At 39.4% G+C, this 18885-nt stretch overlaps 3 protein-coding genes across 8 annotated transcripts in view; 1 reads left to right on the top strand and 2 right to left on the bottom strand.

Moving 5' to 3' along the window:
- Positions 1 to 8376, top strand: part of LOC134824375 (uncharacterized) — a 34278-nt gene extending 25902 nt beyond the window's left edge. The window contains exons 6-11 of the mRNA XM_063836274.1: positions 647 to 801; positions 2118 to 2250; positions 2437 to 2530; positions 2797 to 2954; positions 7028 to 7188; positions 7438 to 8376. Of these exons, the coding sequence (XP_063692344.1) occupies positions 647 to 801; positions 2118 to 2250; positions 2437 to 2530; positions 2797 to 2954; positions 7028 to 7188; positions 7438 to 7518 (782 nt within the window). The 3' untranslated portion in view covers positions 7519 to 8376. The remainder of the gene's footprint in view (positions 1 to 646; positions 802 to 2117; positions 2251 to 2436; positions 2531 to 2796; positions 2955 to 7027; positions 7189 to 7437) is intronic.
- The window catches only part of LOC134824377 (uncharacterized), an 84390-nt gene continuing 68616 nt past the window's right edge, over positions 3112 to 18885 (bottom strand). Inside the window, exons 2-5 of one of the 2 annotated variants that reach the window (XM_063836275.1) lie at positions 5413 to 5757; positions 5251 to 5262; positions 3867 to 4663; positions 3156 to 3530 (exon numbers count right to left, since the gene is read on the bottom strand). In XM_063836275.1, coding sequence (XP_063692345.1) covers positions 3382 to 3530; positions 3867 to 4663; positions 5251 to 5262; positions 5413 to 5744 — 1290 coding nt within the window. In that variant the 5' untranslated portion in view covers positions 5745 to 5757 and the 3' untranslated portion in view covers positions 3156 to 3381. Of the gene's footprint in view, positions 3531 to 3866; positions 4670 to 5250; positions 5263 to 5412; positions 5758 to 18885 lie in introns of those variants that run through there. The other variant, XR_010161393.1, reaches the window with a different exon arrangement.
- LOC134824379 (uncharacterized) overlaps positions 10004 to 18885 on the bottom strand; it is an 87247-nt gene continuing 78365 nt past the window's right edge. For 3 of the 5 annotated variants that reach the window (XR_010161395.1, XR_010161394.1, XM_063836277.1), the window contains 9 exons: positions 16071 to 16151; positions 15063 to 15133; positions 14703 to 14869; positions 14240 to 14373; positions 13743 to 13861; positions 13435 to 13556; positions 11486 to 11579; positions 10983 to 11105; positions 10004 to 10239 (listed from right to left, as the gene is read on the bottom strand). Coding sequence is in view for 2 of the 5 variants with exons in the window: in XM_063836277.1 (XP_063692347.1) it covers positions 11023 to 11105; positions 11486 to 11579; positions 13435 to 13556; positions 13743 to 13861; positions 14240 to 14298 (477 nt within the window). In the remaining 3 variants the exon portion in view is untranslated. Of the gene's footprint in view, positions 10242 to 10982; positions 11106 to 11485; positions 11580 to 13434; positions 13557 to 13742; positions 13862 to 13951; positions 13966 to 14239; positions 14374 to 14702; positions 14870 to 15062; positions 15134 to 16070; positions 16152 to 18885 lie in introns of those variants that run through there. The other 2 variants (XM_063836279.1, XR_010161396.1) reach the window with 2 other exon arrangements.

Here is an 18885-nt window from a genome sequence, read left to right as displayed (position 1 = left end):
TATATACTAGCCGAGTTCACAAGTTATATCCTTGTGTTTGAGAAGAGCTCGTTAGAACTGCTTCTTTTCCCTTCAGTATCCCACAGTCTCTCGAGTTTCGTAACTGCCAGAGAACTCTCTTAAACAATTACTAGACTCGGTGATTATAAATCAAGAGGCTTGCATATAATGAACATATTGACACGGGTGCAGAGTTGAGTCTGTACGGAACCTAGTAGTTTCAGATCCTTGTTTAACTTGCCGTACAGCAAGGTCATCCACTACTTTATAACAGGTATTATAACAGGTATTATAACAGGTATTATAACAGGTATTATAACAGGTATTATAACAGGTATTATAACAGGTATTATAACAGGTATTATAACAGGTATTATAACAGGTATTATAACAGGTATTATAACAGGTATTATAACAGGTATTATAACAGGTATTATAACAGGTATTATAACAGGTATTATAACAGGTATTATAACAGGTATTATAACAGATATTATAACAGGTATTATAACAGGTATTATAACAGGTATAATAACAGGTATTATAACAGGTATTATAACAGGTATTATAACAGGTATTATAACAGGTATTATAACAGGTATTATAACAGGTATTATAACAGGTATTATAACAAGTTTAATTACAGGTATTAGTATAACAGATGCAGTTGTGAGTCAGGGGGATGCTGCTAAACTGTCATGTCAGCTACAAAACACACCCAAAGCACCAGATTACGTAATGTGGACTAATGGAAGGGTTCAAATAGAGGAGTTTACTTCCCGGGCTGGATATGGAATATCTGTAAGTTAATTCTTATCACATGTTTTATACATCCTGGGCTGGATATGGATTGGTCAAGAATAAACAAATTTATCCATATTTTAACAATACTAATATTTTAATATTTAGACAGGAGTATTCACGAACAACTCCATGCTGTCCATCCTAACAGTAGATAGAGTGGAGGGATAAACACTACCCCCCCCCCCCCCCCCACAACACTACCCCCCCCCCCCCCCCCCCACTACAACACTACCCCCCCCCCCCCCCCTATATTTTAACAATACTAATATTTAGACAGGAGTATTCACGAACAACTCCATGCTGTCCATCCTAACAGTAGATAGAGTGGAGGGATAAACACTACCCCCCCCCCCCCCACAACACTACCCCCCCCCCCCACTACAACACTACCCCCCCCCCCCCCCCCCTATATTTTAACAATACTAATATTTAGACAGGAGTATTCACGAACAACTCCATGCTGTCCATCCTAACAGTAGATAGAGTGGAGGGATAAACACTACCCCCCCCCACAACACTACCCCCCCCCCCCCCCTCACAACACTACCCCCCCCCCCCCCCCCCCCCCCCCCCCCTCACAACACTACCCCCCCCCCCCTATATTTTAACAATACTAATATTTAGACAGGAGTATTCACGAACAACTCCATGCTGTCCATCCTAACAGTAGATAGAGTGGAGGGATAAACACTACCCCCCCCCCCCCCACAACACTACCCCCCCCCCCCCCCCCCCCCCCCCCCCACTACAACACTACCCCCCCCTATATTTTAACAATACTAATATTTAGACAGGAGTATTCACGAACAACTCCATGCTGTCCATCCTAACAGTAGATAGAGTGGAGGGATAAACACTACCCCCCCCCACAACACTACCCCCCCCCCCCCTCACAACACTACCCCCCCCCCCCCCCCCCCCCCCCCCTCACAACACTACCCCCCCCCCCCCCTATATTTTAACAATACTAATATTTAGACAGGAGTATTCACGAACAACTCCATGCTGTCCATCCTAACAGTAGATAGAGTGGAGGGATAAACACTACCCCCCCCCCCCCCACAACACTACCCCCCCCCCCCCCCCCCCCCCCCACTACAACACTACCCCCCCCCCCTATATTTTAACAATACTAATATTTAGACAGGAGTATTCACGAACAACTCCATGCTGTCCATCCTAACAGTAGATAGAGTGGAGGGATAAACACTACCCCCCCCCCCCCACAACACTACCCCCCCCCCCCCCCCCCCCCCCCCCCCCACTACAACACTACCCCCCCCCCCCTATATTTTAACAATACTAATATTTAGACAGGAGTATTCACGAACAACTCCATGCTGTCCATCCTAACAGTAGATAGAGTGGACGGACCCGGGTCCTGGACCTGCATGTTCATTGTGGACAGGAACAACTTCTCGGCGGTTTCTGAGGTCGATACACCCAGTACGTTTTTATTCGACTATTTGAACTAATGGGTTATTTATTTTAACATGCAGTAAGGAATTAAGACAGTGATAATTTTAATAAATTCAAGTTGTTTTCAGAGGACCATCTGCATTCTTCACAATTTCAGCTCAGAACTTGTTAATGTTTGGTGGTCTTGTTAAACTGATAAAAATGTATTCCCAGGTGTTGTGTGTGATGGGCTAGCAGGGGAGACCTCAATGACTGCCTCTATGAAGTGCTGTTATACTGGAAAATATGAGCCTACTAAGATATTTTGGTAAGTAACTATGGTAACTGTTTTGGTAAGTAACTAAATAGAAGAGATGGTGTGTTGGAATGTTGTGAACCCCAGCAGCTTTCTTCCATCACATCAAGAATAGAGTATGAATTTATAACCAGTAAACACTCCGTTCTTCACGAGTATCCGCGTTTATACTTAATACGTTTATACCCACATTATTATTGGTAATATTAGCAATATTATATATATATATATAGTATATATATATGAAATATATATATATATTTTCAATAACCCCTCAGGCAGCGACACGGAAAGACAGTTAAAGAGACCGCCAGATCGTACCAAATAACAGCCACAACGTTTGATAACCGAACTCAGTGCAGCTCACTTCATTTCCCGAAGACGTCCAGTAGACTCACATTCAGTATTACCTTCCAGACAAAGTTTAAATCTATCAGTAAGTCATTTCTAGTATACATTCAGTATTACCTTCCAGACAAAGTTTAAATCTATCAGTAAGTCGTTTCTAGTATACTATTACTTTTTGTCATTTATAGTATACTATGTATTACTTTTTATCATTCTATTCATAATACTTTTCTATTAAATTTGATGATCGACGGAACAGATGATGGTAAAGAAACACACTGTTTCCATTTCTGCTTATGCGTTAAATTTGATTATCAAGTCATATATAAAAAGTAACATGAATTTATACGAGAGATGAGTGAAATTTTTTAACAAAGAGAGAATATGAAAAAAAAGAAGACTGAGGAGATATACAATTTAACTAATTTCAATCGTCCAAATAACGTCACTTTTAATAAAGACATTCAAGGTATCCTTCAAAAAGCTTTAGTATACATTCCAAGGCAGGATTGTGCCTATAATGTTGCTGGACACTGATTACACGTTTTTTGGCAATTTGCCTTCATCCATTTGCTTTTACATTTTTTGCCATTCTTTAGTTTCTTTGCACACTTTTTAGATTTGTTTTTACACTTTGCTAGCTCCTCCGGTTCTTCTTCTTCCTCTGAAAATATTTATAGTTAATCAAGTAAACAGTGGAGTCATCTTCTCCTTGTCAGATAGTTGTCAAAGAAATTTAAGCATTTGCTGTAAAGTAGACATTTTTCTAAGATCATTAACATTAAGAAACTAACTTTGTGTTAGGGATGTAGGAAGAGGGGGGGGGGCCAAAGCGCGTGCTAAATTTGAATAACTCTACGATTTTTGCCCCCTGCTCTGTCTCACTAAAATCAACTACTTGTCATGATTAAAGGAATGTAAAATACAACTTATTGCTTCATTGGAAACTTATTGTTTCATTGATTTCAAGAGTTGTATCGAAATGACCCTAAAAACATACCTTCAACACATCGTGGTTCTGTTTCGTATGAGTACTCATTTTCACTGACACAAGTTACAGCAGTATCACCCGTCAGAACGCTTCCTCTCTGACAACCGACTGTGATCAATGTACCGGCACTAACCGGAAACACTGCCGAGGATGTTATCTTCCTGATTACCGGCAGACTGGAGCATGTTTTCTCGCACAACTTGCACGTGTTCTTGCAGAGCAGCTTCAAGTCAGAGGACCCAGAGCATATAGCAGGAGTGCACTTGAGGTACTCATCGGGAGTGTTTGGGTCACACTTGCAGTCCCCGCACGTGTTGGGACACGCCGCGCGCTGTTCTGCTCCTTTACACACGCTTGTACCTCTACTCCGACAGAAAACAGACTTGTCCCTGCATGACTGTTGTGGTTGGTAGAGCTCCTGCATTTTCTGCATATCCTCGGTACCAAGTTTCTGAATTGTATGCTTTCTGTCCCCTCCATAATGTGCGAACATTACTTGTTCTGGAAACTGTGAGTGTGACAATCCCAGAGAATGCCCAAACTCATGCAACACAATCGCATAAAGATTAGGCATCACAAACTCACTTTCTGTGATATACTTTTCCTGTAGATTATTTTTATCAGTCCATGTCATGAAGGAGTTCAGATGGATGTCCCCGAAGTGGATTGCATGGCCAAACTGACCCCCACACGGAATGAAGTCCAGGTCGAGTTTCAGGGTTGGGTCCTTATGTTCACATGGCAGGAAACTAACACGTATGTTAATAGTTGGGTCTGATTTCTTTTCTTCCTCTGACAGTGCATCCTAGGGCCTGTCGTGATATCATGGATCGCTTAGGTTCCACCAGGATCTGGTAGTCCTCATAATTCTGCGGCCTCTATGTGTCGTCATCTCGCACAACTCCGAAAAACCGTTGTGAGTTTGGCATGTGAAAATTTGCAGCCCTCCAGACATCGATTGGGTTAACAAGTTGTCGTACGTCACCTCAAGATCGGGTGACAGGGGGCTGAACAGGCCAGAACCCAATTGATTGGGTCTGAGGTCACGTGATTATGAGCCTGAGGTCACGTGACTATGACGTCACCAGAGCTCGTTCTCCGTTTCCCGCTCTTCGGACCAGGTGAGCTTGCATGCTTGTGAAAGTGGGTGTAAGACGTAAGTACAGCTGTACTGTAGTTACATCCAATTACCCCTAATATAACGAAGATTTATTTTCTGACAGAAAGCTAGAAATTTACCAAAATATCGACTTTATTCAAAATTTATTTTGATGACCACTCCTGACCTAAAATTGCACGAGAAATCGATTAAACTTGGTTTCAGAACTCAACAATGCTTCCTTATGCCTTAAAATCCATTTTTATCGATACAATAATTATTTAAATTGCATCCACATTAATTAGCCTGAAAATAGGTGGACGAAATAATTTTAGTATAATTTGTAAGTTCACTAGAATAAAGTTCCCAGTAAAATAGCATTTTTCTTTAAAAAGTTTTTATGATGTAAAATTCAGTGCTGGAAGGTATTAACATGTATTATGCTGTATGACTCACAACACGTTGGCTCGAGGGATGCTGTTCCATTCTCCTGCTGCTGCATCAACTATCTTGCTCACATCTGCTACCGTTAATCCATCGCTGCATTCAGGCATGTTTTCAATCTTGTAAAGAACTTTTTTTCCCCTCCATCGCTTTGCCCCAACTGACCTCGATTGTAGCTGAAGGATATCTCTAGCTTCCTCGACATCGTCATTAAAGTTTTGGTTCGAAATCTTTGTTTTCTTGATGCAGTTTTGGCTTCTTTGAACGACGACTGTTTCTGCGATATTAAACGAGACTAAAATTATGGATGTAATCAAATTCAGGATAAACAGCCGTGATTTCATCGCATAGTCTCTAGCTGGGAAGAATTTAGTTCAAATCTTTAGATCGGCAACGCGAATATAAGACTATATGACTAATGACTATACTTGGAATGTACAGTTGTTGCAGTTTGGACAGTTACGTGATGTTGAATTGGGACGTGTAACTAATTTGCAATGACGTGGTGAAGATTATGTACAAATTGTACTGGCAGTCTATTCGATGCGCACAACACATTTTAGATGGGTTTCCCAAGGTTTAATGCGGCGATGCACACATTTAATTTGAAATGGTTATCTGAGGAATCCCTTATGGTATTATACTGCACATGCAATTGTTTGGAACAATCATAATTTTAGACATCCAAATTTAAGCTCAAAGAAAACAACAACATAAATGGTTATCAATAAAAAAGCCTCTCAAAATAGGAGTTGATGGAATCTAGAATTCGAATGGAAGACGTTTATTCAGAAACTGAGTAAACTTTTACTTGAGACTAAGTAAAAGGTTCGATGAGATGAAGTAACTGAAGGCACTGCAGTGTAGCCATCAACATTATAATGACGTCCCTCACCAAAGTTAGGCGCCCCAATTGTTAAATAGTAATTATCTTACCTAACTGAACTCCACTCTCTTTGTGGATCATACACCTAGAAATAGTTAAATAGTTAAAGGTCCCGATATTCGATCTAGGCTCTGACACGTATCAACATACCTACTAGTCATAAGTCGGGCAATTATTAATTAGCAAGGGACATTAAATAATAAATTAACAGAATATGCTGGTGCATAGTTCTGTGTGTAGAAAGTATACGAGCTGGTGTAGAAAGCCAAAAAGAAAGATACATTTGGGGTTAATTTCAATAGCTCGCAGAAAACAAAAAGGTTCCAATTTGATGAGGCGAGGTTCCCTTAGCACGACGTTGTGCAAGAACAACTTTTATTTAATATTCTCATTCTCTGTCTAGCCACGTCAACTGATAAAATTACAAATATTGAAATGATAAACAAAAGCTGGCTAGAAGAGCATGGACCACACTATAAACTCAAAATGTGCATTATTCTCAGATCGCCAGCTAAGTAAATTTTCAAAAAAGCAGTTTCTCAGACGATGATAATATGTTCATAGCAAGCCAATAATAGTTCAATGCTACATTCACATGACAATAGCGAGAGAGTTTTGTTAACACAGGTAACGGAAGAGATTAGTTCTCTTCCATACCCCAATTAGAACCGCGGGAGAAGTTAAAGGGGAAAATATATTCTAAATTCTTGTGTTTTGAACTTATAGATGATATGTGATCAGGTCAGACGATGATATCAGGGCCGATAGTTGTTTTCTCCACGTCTCCTCCGTGGCGGTCTGCTGACAAAACTACCTTCCCAAGTTACCGGGTCATTAATGATGTGGAGGATCAGGAGAATGTGGTGGACGTTAACAACACAAACAACGCTATTGAAGATTCGGTAAATTACCTATTGAAGCTGCAAAATCTGAATTCATTTATTCTTTGACATGTTTAATCAACCCGCATTGAAATCGTCACAAAATTACATGTCTAATTGAATCTAAAATAAACTCTATGAAACTTGGACGTACTGACTTTTTATGTTTTTATGTCCAAAAAAGTTCCGTTAATTGTATGCTTATTAAGTTAACGTACTCACCGTTAATTGTATGCTTATTAAGTTAACGTACTCACCCCAAACTTTCAGATCAGAAATGGAGCTGATAGTCTGCATGGAACATATCTGGTAGCAGCACTGTTCACCTTTCTCTTATCTGTAGCCACCTGAAACAACTGAACAAGTCAGTCTGAAACTGATTACCAATCCACGCTTCAAGAGATCAAACGTTGTGTTCATACAACCTGTTCCTTCCGAGAATGCGATCCAAAGATTGGGACTAGTTGGACAGGGTAACGTGGGGGATAATCCACGGGTCTGAGCCAAGCTTCCGCTTATATATTTTGTTTCAAGCGTGACAGCACCCTGCATCAGTATAAATTGTTCAGAAAATTCATTTGGATGGTTTGAGGTCAAAATCTATTAGAAATATATAGGACTCTTGATATTTATCAAATAATTGTACACACGGCTGAATAATCTGATTTTGTGTAGCTGATCGCACTCACTATAAAGGTGATGACCAATTGCCGTTATCATCGGTGCAAGTGAATGTTAGCACTTTCATTGGAGTCATGAACCGCCAATGACTCATTCAATGGAAGGTAATCAATGGGAACCTTCAGTCCTCTGCTAGCATCTTTTGGTGATTATCGTGAAGTTGAAGTCGCAGAAGATTTCATTTTTGCCATCGCCTGAATTCTAGCTAAGCGCTTAATCTAATGTCGTTATTTTTATCTAGATTGTGAACTAATCTACGATATTTGTATTTATTTTGAAAGATTCATAGGAATCGATACTTTTATGAGTAATCGTGTCCAACGGTTAAATAAATACAATTTTTATAATATTTACTACTTAACATGAAGCTACATTCACCAGAATCAACTGGTAGCTGGTATTTAATTGAACTTTTAAAATGTTAGAAATTTAAGAACGAGAAAAAAATTCACGTTCCAGTTTAGTTGTTTGCGTGAAAATTATGAACATACAAATTGTAACCGATAAAGAAAAAGTTTACAAACCAAACGGTGTTTTAATTTTAATTATCTAATTAATGTTATATTTATAATGTTTGTTATTTCTTAGTCGTCTAAGATTATTATGCGATTTTGAAAAAATACGTTATTGGTGCGAAAGAAAAAAATGTGTCTGTACACGTATTTACTAGATTTGTGTTATTATCCAAATTGAATCCTGACTCTTAAGTTTTCACTCCACCATACTCCAAACACAGCGTGAGTTCGATCCCTGAGTTGGGTAACTATGAGTACTATTACTTCTGAAAAAATCACATTTTTGAATCGCCGATCTCCAAATATATCTCTTTAATTTTATAAAATACCAGATCGAAACAAATTTTAACGAACGTTTCAGCTCTTTGAATTTTATAAACAATAAATCTTAGTTGGTTTTATTTTTACTCTTAAAAGTAGCTGGAAATCCTGACGTCCGGGGGAGGGGGCGGTTTTGAAAAATCGGACACAACCGGACAGGGCCGGGATCGGTTTGAAAATTTGCAATTTTGGCGGACGTCCTATATAAGTATAACATATAAGTAAATGCCATTGGTCCCTAATCATTATTTTAGCAATTTACCCCCCCCCCCCGGCCCTCCGCGGTAGGACTAGGCGTAATCAACCGTAATCAAGAGTCAAGAGTCAACTCCCCCCCTCCCCCTGATACTGACAGCAATATTACGTAATTAATCATGGCCCGGGCCCCCCCCCCCCTTTGAATTTTTCCCTAGAAATCATTTTTTTAAACGTTTCATGCTTGCTCTAACCAGAGCCCTTTCGTAAAACAAGCTCGTCACGCAGTACGCGTAGACACATGGCTATGTGAAATTCATGATGAGCCGATATTATTGTTATGATATCCGGCCAACTGCCAAGTAAGCACCTTTCAAACTATTTGATTGACGATGTCAACCCTTCCAGATCGTTGCTTTGTAATAAAGCAACGATATAGTCTTGCTTCGATGCGAAGCAAGAATACTAATTTGCGCGGCGTGTCAAAGCGGCAAAATCCTCCAATCAAACTATACCTACTATAGTCAAATATCATCCGATCAATTTCAAAATTTTATCACTATCAGAATGAAATTGAGTAAAATTTCAATTAAAATATTGTCCAATTGTTTTAGCTTTTTAATTTTAGGACAACCCCTTTTGATCGCGCGCGCGATCAAAAGGGGTTGCAGCGTCAAGCGTGAGTCAAATGTTTATGAACATTACAATCTGGGGTGAAGGGTCTCCGTGCATGTAATGTAAGCTGGTTTCAACATTCAACTGATGTTAAAATGTCCAAGTCCCAATTAAATACGTGTAATTAAAACGTGTAAAATGATTTAGCACGCTCAATTTCACTTTTAGATTTCATAAGTTAATTTTACCGATGTCGTTTTGAGCACAACTCGTTTATCAATATCAGAGCTTAAATAACCTGATCACTGATCTGTTTTATTTCTTAGATGCTGTAATCCCGTTGTCCTAAAAAGCTATAAAACAATGACCTCGTTTTGCAGTTTGTACATTGACATGGACAGTTAAATGACGGACATGTAATCATGGTTGTTCCTCATATTCGGATAAGAAATGTAAGCAGTGAACTTAAATTATAATAATGTGCACTGTTAGACAAATTAAATTCAATATTCGCCATTCACAGTTATTACGACAAATTCTAAAATACATAACATTAACGATGCAAAACGTAAACTGAAGACCAAAACAAAATAGTCAACCGTTATTCTTTCATCAACAAATTGGTCAAAAAACACATATTTTCAAAATTCAGAATTAACAAAATTAATTAACCGGACTTCTTAACCTTTATAATCAAATTCTTTGGGGGAAACTTCCAAGAGTTTAACTGCATCAATGTCTTTCCCTGAAAATACAGAAATTCGAAGTTAATTACGCTTTAAAAGGCACAAGTCATACTATAAATTACTACACTAAATTGTATTATTGCTAATTCTATTTATAACTTTCTATAAAGGGAATATTACTCATTTGGTGCGCTGCCAAGATTTCTAAACTTAAGATAAATAAATAATGTACCTTACCTTAATGTACCTTACCTAAAGGTAAGGTACATTATTTATTATGTTATTTACTTATCATATTATGTTATTTATCAAACACAAATCATCCTTCAATCCCAAGCTATCGCTCAGTCAAGTTTTAAATACTCATAGTCATAAATCAGGATCGGAGATTTTTATCGCAAAAGCTTGCATTAGTAACATTATATTATTTATTATGTTGTTTATTTATTATATTATGTTATTTATCAAACACAAATTATCCTTCAATCCCTGATTGAACTGATCAGTTTACTGCATACTGGTCAACTGGTGTTTCGGTGTCCCTAATTTTGTTTACACTCGGTCACTTGTCAAGGCATGTAAGGTCATTCGGCGATATTTTCTTTGAAATAAAATGATGTATTTGTGTAACAATTTGAAAGTTTATTGATAAAAAAAAGCTATCGCTCAGTCAAATAATTTATCGTAAAATGAAAATATCAAGCTGAATACACTTATAGTTATATGAAAGTTATGTATAATGTATAAGTTATAAGTTATAAGTTATAAGTTATGTATGATATATAATAATATAAGCAAGTACCTTCCCACTGCGAGCTCTTCATTCGTGACGTCATTAATTATTAAGCCTCGAGAATGTTGAATCTAGCGTTTAAACCAGTCCCAGTGTTTTTTGGATTACGCGCAGTTTGATCATCGTTTATTCCTGCGGGAATAAACATCAGAGTTGCAAATGTAACATTAAAACGTATAAATTAGTCCAACAAAACCCAAGTGAAGTATTTCAATACACAAAACACGTTATATTTTATATTAGTTCGTGGTTGTCAAAAAACTTTTTCACAAAGCTCCATTTTTTTCCTTGAACATTTAATTGTAATTAAATTAAATAGTGAAAAATTCAAAATGATCCTTTTAACGACTTCTTAATAATCTCAACTCTCATCGACCAATTAACAACACTAATTGTACGGAGCAAATTTTGACAAATTATGCAACTATTTGTATTTAGTATTTCAAAACTACTATACAAATTGTCAAATTATGCGATTTTGCACCAAAATAGTACTTGCTTCTAACACTAACCGATATGTCGACCAGGAAAGTTAACAGACATGAAGGAAACAGTTCCGTTCTTGTGGAAGTTGGGTCTAAACACGCAGTTCCGTCCCCCAGCACCCTGGTGGTTAAATGTTATTGTTAGTCATAATAACATAATAACACATAATCTTACCATTTAAGGGATTCCCATAATTAAATAGGGATTTGTAAATTCCAAAACTTCGAATGCCAAATTTATGCAATTTTTGAAATTTGTTGGTCAAGTGATTGATTGACGATGTCAATCCGTCGAGATCGTTGCTCTGCGAAGCAGAGCAACGATCGTCGAAGCAAGAATCGCGAAGCAAGAATGATAGTTTGCGCGGCGCGTCGAAGCGGCGAAGTCCTCCAAGTCAAGTGACAATTTTAGGAAGTTATAATTTGGCTAACAGACGCTTAGGCATCAAATGACATTATCAAAGTTAGACCAATAAAAGGCCTTTTGAGTAATGTATTCGGAGAAGTATCTGAAGGATGTTTTTAGTAATAGAATTACTCTAGTAGTAGAGGCTCTTACGGGCATTGTCTGCTCGATACGTTAGGGACCCCAGATACACCTTACTAGACGTATTTTTGACCGTAGAATCGATTGAAAGTGGTTTCAAGATGATTGGACTGATTGTTCTGGGGTAAAATCGCAAAAAACCGATTTTTGGGCCAAAAATAGGCCAAAAAACCATGTTTTTTGATATTTTGAGCAAGTTAATTTTGTTGGCATGTCGGCAAAACTTGCATAAAGATAGCTAAAAGACAGCCGCACAAGATTGTATAAAAATAAAACAAATCCCTCTATTTGTTCTGAGGTAAAAATCCAAAAAAGTGGTAAAAATTTTGACTTTTTTGCTTTAAGTTTGAATAATTTTTTGCAGTTGTATTAAATCAACCCAAAAATAGTCACATCGTGTTTGCCTAAATTTTTCCTTTCCGAGAAGTACCCACTTCATATACTTAATCGAAGTTTGAATATTGTCACTCCGCAAGCGTTTTTGCCAAATTTTCGACGCGCACTACGCGCAAAAGCATTTAGTTGTTATCAATTGGCACCCGCGCGTTCATCATAAATTTCAAACAGCTATAACTCAGCGAGATTATGTCCGTTCTAGCTCATATTTTCACACTAAATAGAAAATAATGTGATCTTATTGCTGACAAAATATGGATATAATTACTTTATTTGCCTTAGAGTAATAGACTGTCAAAGTTTAAAACGCGCATTGGTATAGCACGTGACTAATAAGGCCAAATTTATACTTCTTAACATATTATCGATCCTTAGACATCATACTATTGTGTCCAATTAGCGGTTAGGTCTCTAAACTCGTAGCAGAAAACACGTCTTTTTGCCCGTAAGAGCCTCTACTATAGGTACTTTTTAACTTCCGGCCCTATTTCGATAATTTCATTTAAAACATAATCGTTTGTTGGGCCAATTAACACCGCCTAATATTTTAATTGTCATTGAATGTTATCTTTATAATTATTGACTTTTGGCCTGAAAACTGCACAAATTTCAAAAATGAGGTTTTTCGAGGAAAAAACCTTTTTTGAATAAAAATATTTTCAGCCGAAATAAGGGTTCCTGGACCCTCGAAAAGAAATCACTTAGCAGAATATATGTGATAACCCGTTTTGGGCGTGTTTATAATATTGCCCTCATATATACTGATGATAATCCGTTGAAAATTAGGTGGGTACTCGAAGTTTTGAAATTTACATGGGGTGTGCTGCATGGTGCTGGGGTGTGCTGCATGGTGCTTAAGTGAACCAAAGACTAAAGTTTATAAATACATCAATTATAAGCATAATATCAACATTTAATACAGATCATCTAGTTTCCATTTATCCTGAACTTGCCCTGCTGACACTGTGTGTTTGGATTTTAGTAATAACACCGTTCAAATACTGCAAATTCTAACATTCTAACTTATTCTTACAGTGGTGAGACCGGTTTTCTTGATGGCCAGGAAGCGGTGAGGTTTGTTATCATTCTGAAGTCGGACAGTGCCATCGTGTTCGTTTCTCTGTACTATATAGGTTGCCCAACTCCCGTGACCTCCTGATCCGTGCACACGTTTTATTATTATTTCAATTCTCAGTGGTGATCTTCAACATAAATATTCTTAATCATCACTTACATAGATAAGTTTATATTTGAATTTTTTCACAAAGCAGCTTTACAATCAGATAGAAATTGTGAAAGCTTTTAGTTGACCTTTTGATTTTGATAAAAAGCAGCACATACCTTCTCCATCAACCTCATCATCTTCGTTAACTCTAACCGTACCACCATGTTCATGTTGGCTCTCCAAGTGAATCCTTGCTCCGTCATACAAAGGACAGTTCCCCCAATTCCAAAACGCACTAAGCAATAATGTTGTGAGTATTTCAAAACGTACTAAGCAATAATGTTGTGAGTATTTCCAAAACGCACTAAGCAATAATGTTGTGAGTATTTCCAAAACGCACTAAGCAATAATTTTGTGAGTATTTTCTAATTTTAACGGGAATCAATCGGGTAAATTTAAATTGAGCACTGCTTCTTTGCTTTCTACAGAAAATGAAGCAGCGAAAAGTTAATCAGTAGAATACAGTAACTACTGTGTAAGCGGCTGACTATGAAATATCAACACGAAGATATTTATAACACTCACGATTAATCAAACCAAATTCAATCCAATAATACTACATTTATTGTTTGTTAGTTTATTGGTCCTTATAAATGACGTATAAGGAACAAACCGACGACATAAGAAAAGTGGTCGGCGTTCTTTTCCTCTCCCCCGAATGAGTACCAACATTTTCCGTTCTTAGACTTGCCCGGAACATCACCCTCCCTCCGTATGTGCTACTACTACGTAATACTCGTCATCATCCTGGTAATTCACACTGTTATACCCATTCTAGACTAGTAATGCTAGTTCTAGTTCTAGACTAGTATTACTAGACTAGATCTAGGCTAGTAATATTAGGTGCTAGTAAGGTTGGTATAACCACCCTAGTAATGTTTCATACAATACTAGGCTGGACACAGCTACAACGAATAAGAACCAGCCCATGGTAATAGTAAATAGGCTGATTATCAGCCTGGTAATACCCTAGTAATATCAATCTAGAATGAGTCTAAGAGGTATAGTAGGTTTCTGAGAATGGCCCAAAGATAGATAAGTTTATATTCTCAGTTTAGATAAGTAAAACTAGCTACTTGTGATCCAAGTTTGAGGGCTCCCTCCGGTGCTTCCTCTTCTTCCCCCAGGGTAGGTCTGATCATCACTCCGTGACCATTAGAACTGATCCACTCGAAATCTTCACACTCATGCTCCTCACCCCCGTACGGGTACCAGCAACTTTCTCCGTTAGGCTTAGCTTTGCCTGGGTATCATAGTGCTGGTTACTCTCTAGAGTAAAAATAAAAATTGTGGTTTTTTCTTTTAAAATATCTTCAAATATCTGCTCATATTACGAAGTTATCTTTAAGTTGAATTAACACTATTTCTCGTTCTTGTAAAAGTATACACAGAAATGTAATTAGAAGAGTAAAGAACATGTAGGATAAACACTTCACCTGGTATGAGGCCGTTATCAGAGCGGGCTAGCACACAGTAGTAGTCTCCACTATCGTACTGATGACCTAACCTGTAGTTATAATTATCAAGTTATAACAAGTTATAAAGTACTCATTCAATTAAGCAATGGCAAAAAGCTAGAATGGTTCAAAATATGATTAATTAACCACGAGAGTGTTGGTTACCGGGTAAACACGAGAGTGTTGGTTACCGGGTAACCACGAGAGTGTTTGTTACCGGGTAACCAGAAGAGTGTTGGTTACCGGGTAACCACGAGAGTGTTGGTTACCGGGTAACCAGAAGAGTGTTGGTTACCGGGTAAAAAACGAGAGTGTTGGTTACCGGGTAACCACGAGAGTGTTCATGGTTACCGGTTAACCACGATAGTGTTGGTTACCTGGTAACCACGAAAGTGTTCATGGTTACCGGGTAACCACGAGAGTGTTGGTTACCGGGTAACCACAAGAGTGTTGGTTACCGGGTAACCACGAGAGTGTTGGTTACCGGGTAACCACGAGAGTGTTTGTTACCGGGTAACCAGGAGAGTGTTGGTTACCGGGTAACCACGAGAGTGTTGGTTACCGGGTAACCACGAGAGTGTTGGTTACCGGGTAACCACGAGAGTGTTGGTTACCGGGTAACCACGAGAGTGTTGGTTACCGGGTAACCAGGAGAGTGTTGGTTACCGGGTAACCAGGAGAGTGTTGGTTACCGGGTAACCACGAGAGTGTTGGTTACCGGGTAACCACGAGAGTGTTGGTTACCGGGTAACTACGAGAGTGTTCATGGTTACCGGGTAACCACGAGAGTGTTGGTTACCGGGTAACCACGAGAGTGTTGGTTACCGGGTAACTACGAGAGTGTTCATGGTTACCGGGTAACCAGGAGAGTGTTGGTTACCGGGTAACCACGAGAGTGTTGGTTACCGGGTAACTACGAGAGTGTTGGTTACCGGGTAACTACGAGAGTGTTCATGGTTACCGGGTAACCACGAGAGTGTTGGTTACCTGAAAGCGTGGTCCAGAACCCCATCACAACCTTCCGAGAACCTTAAACCAGAGCTGTCACGATCCATTTTACAGGTACCTGTATGAACAATATCAATATCATAATAATTTTAACTTTAAATACAGAATACTCTAGAAAGTAAGAGTTAAACTGTGACCCTGTCCTATTCTAGCTATTGATAAAAGCCGCCACTTTAACAAGGCTCCATGGTTTTATTACTTTTAATTGATACAAAGTTAAATTTACAAAATCAGTAATATTACTGGGCCACCAGCAAACATTAGCGTAACAGAATGTACCGTTAACAAGTCGAGAAAAGTGAACATTATCTGGTTTGTCTGACGGAGATGAAATATTTTACATAATGTTATTACTGATTACGAGATGATTTAACGCAATATTTTTTAGTTCACTGTATGAATATGGAATAATTCTCTGCTACTGCAAGCTCGGTAACTTCAACCAAAATATTTCTAAAGTCACTGGAGGTTGGCAATGTTCAAGCTAATAACTAATGCTCAGCTGCTAATGTACAACTACAACTATAATCTACACCACATTCCAACCTGAGCATGTGACTTTACGAACACATCTAACCCTAACTTTACCCCAACTTCATTTTAAACTTTATAGTCTATGGCCAACCCAAACGTGTCAGGGATTTAAGTTAAAATGGGTGAAATTTCTGGTACCCAGATGCTAAAAATTACCGTAAACTTAGATTTTCTAAAAGTTGCGTAAAATTTGGCACTATCCGTCGCGGAGTCGAGTCCGCGGCGGAGCCGCCGGACTCCGAGCGGACTCCGAGCGGACTCCGGCGGAGCCGCCGGATTCCGAGCGGACTCCGGCGGTGCTCCGCCAAAATGTGGACTAGTGGACTAAGCCACTAGGCGGACTCCGGTCCGCCGCGGACTCCGGCGGAGTGCTTGGCGGACTCCGCCGGACCTCTCCGCCAGACTTGAATCCGGCGGAGTCCGGCGGAGCTTGGCGGAGTCCGCCAGCTCGGCGGACTCCGCTCGGAGTCCGCCGGACTCCAACAGAGTCCACTGACTTCCGACCTCCGTCTTCCGACCCTCGGCTAAATTTGTCACGTGACATACAACATAGCATTTTGCAATATTGTGGTCAGATGAAAAGGTCGCTAGTGATAAACCTTAACCATTACCCTCACAATGTCAATAGTGTACAACTCTAGTCCTAACTTTGACCCTATAATGTATAAACGTTGACCCTAACCCTCCACCAAACCGTCCGCAGCGAAATATCAATGTCATTGACTGGTCACGTGACCAAAACAATTTTTACCCTACACGTTGCATGTGGCGTCATTCGGCCGGATCCCAGCAAGCAAAAATACGTCGACCATCACAGGACGACGCCAGCCAGCACTCTCTACGCTCTTCGAGCTCCGATCGTCCTGTGACGAAGTAAGGACGAAGCCTGAGGTCCTCAGGTAACATCGACCACCGATTGAAAATTCAAAGATTTTTTGACATAAAGGTCAAATGTAAAACTAAAATCTTGATGCTGATTGATTGACGACGTCAATTTTTGAGCACAGCGCGAGCGCATGCGGAAAAGGACCGCGTAGCTAGTCAAGATGTTGATAAATATTTGGCTTGTGGCGCGATGTGTTGCTCTAACTATAGCCCTCTCGCTTGCAGTAGCGCGCGACCGCCGGAAATGACTTGTGGAACAAGCGCGCCCGCAGCGGCGCGAAAGCACCTGGTTAGCTAAATGAACGCGATGTGCCTTGCATTGTAGGATGAAATCCTACTAGCTGACGCCACTCGCAGCTGTGATGTTCGCTGTAGTACGTCAGCGATCGAAATTTATACGCGTATCACCCGTTAAGATGTGCCACCCGACGCGCCACGCAATTTTTCTCGTTGCTCGTCGCACGTCGACGAACAACAAAGCTCGTTGCGACGCGCAATGAGCTGCCAGGCTAGGACATCGTCCTGGTCCAAATTTTGGCGAGCGCGAGCGATTTTCTCCAAAAATTTAATGAGGGCGCCGACTTCCACTCTGGCTAGGTTTCTTCTTATAGGGGGTGCACGATAAAAATAAAGTTGCTTGGATTTAAAAAATTTTTGTACCACTGTTTTCTAGAGACTGTGAGAATTTTCACAATACCAAATTTGTTATACCTTTTTGGAAAGATCAGTGAGTTTCGCCTAGGTGCCATATTTGATGGTGCGCGGCTTTTGGAGCAAAAGTAGCTGTAAAAGTCGCGTAATTTGACCAAATTCGTCCAAATTTGACCATTTTTGTCGTATTATTCGGATTTATCTTCAGTTCCTTAAATGAGATCATTCTGGAAATTGGCGACGACCTTCCAATTGGGCTTTCACAACTGTCCGAAAAATTTGGTGGATATCGGAGTTGATATAGTAATAAAAATGGGGCAAAATACGCTGCTTTTAGCTGTAACATAATGTGTGATGGTTGGATATGCTTTAAATTTTTCGGACACTTTCCTTGTAAGTTTATGAGTAAGCTTACCAATTTTTGTTGCAATTGGAGGTCGGGAAGGATACTCTATATCTATTTGTTTGAAGAAAATTGTGCTGGCCGAAATTAGCGCTAAAAAACCATCCTTCAGTCGGCACGCGCGGCTCACTGTCGATGGCGCACTACCTACTTCTTACCCAGCGCGCGTTCCTTAATGCTCGGTGAATTTTGCCGCGCCTCTGGTGAGAGAAACGACCTTGAGATTAGCTGGCTAAGTAACTGTAAGGTTTCTTCTATAACGCCCACTAGAGTCTAGTATAAACTAAACTCCACCGTACCAACTTGGCGTAGTTTGATAAT

This window comes from Bolinopsis microptera, chromosome 12 (assembly GCF_026151205.1).
Source record: "Bolinopsis microptera isolate Bmic1 chromosome 12, MBARI_Bmic_1.0, whole genome shotgun sequence".
Lineage (NCBI taxonomy): Eukaryota > Metazoa > Ctenophora > Tentaculata > Lobata > Bolinopsidae > Bolinopsis > Bolinopsis microptera.
The sequence above is the reverse complement of the archived record's forward strand: the minus strand, read 5'-3'. Positions and strand labels throughout refer to the sequence as shown.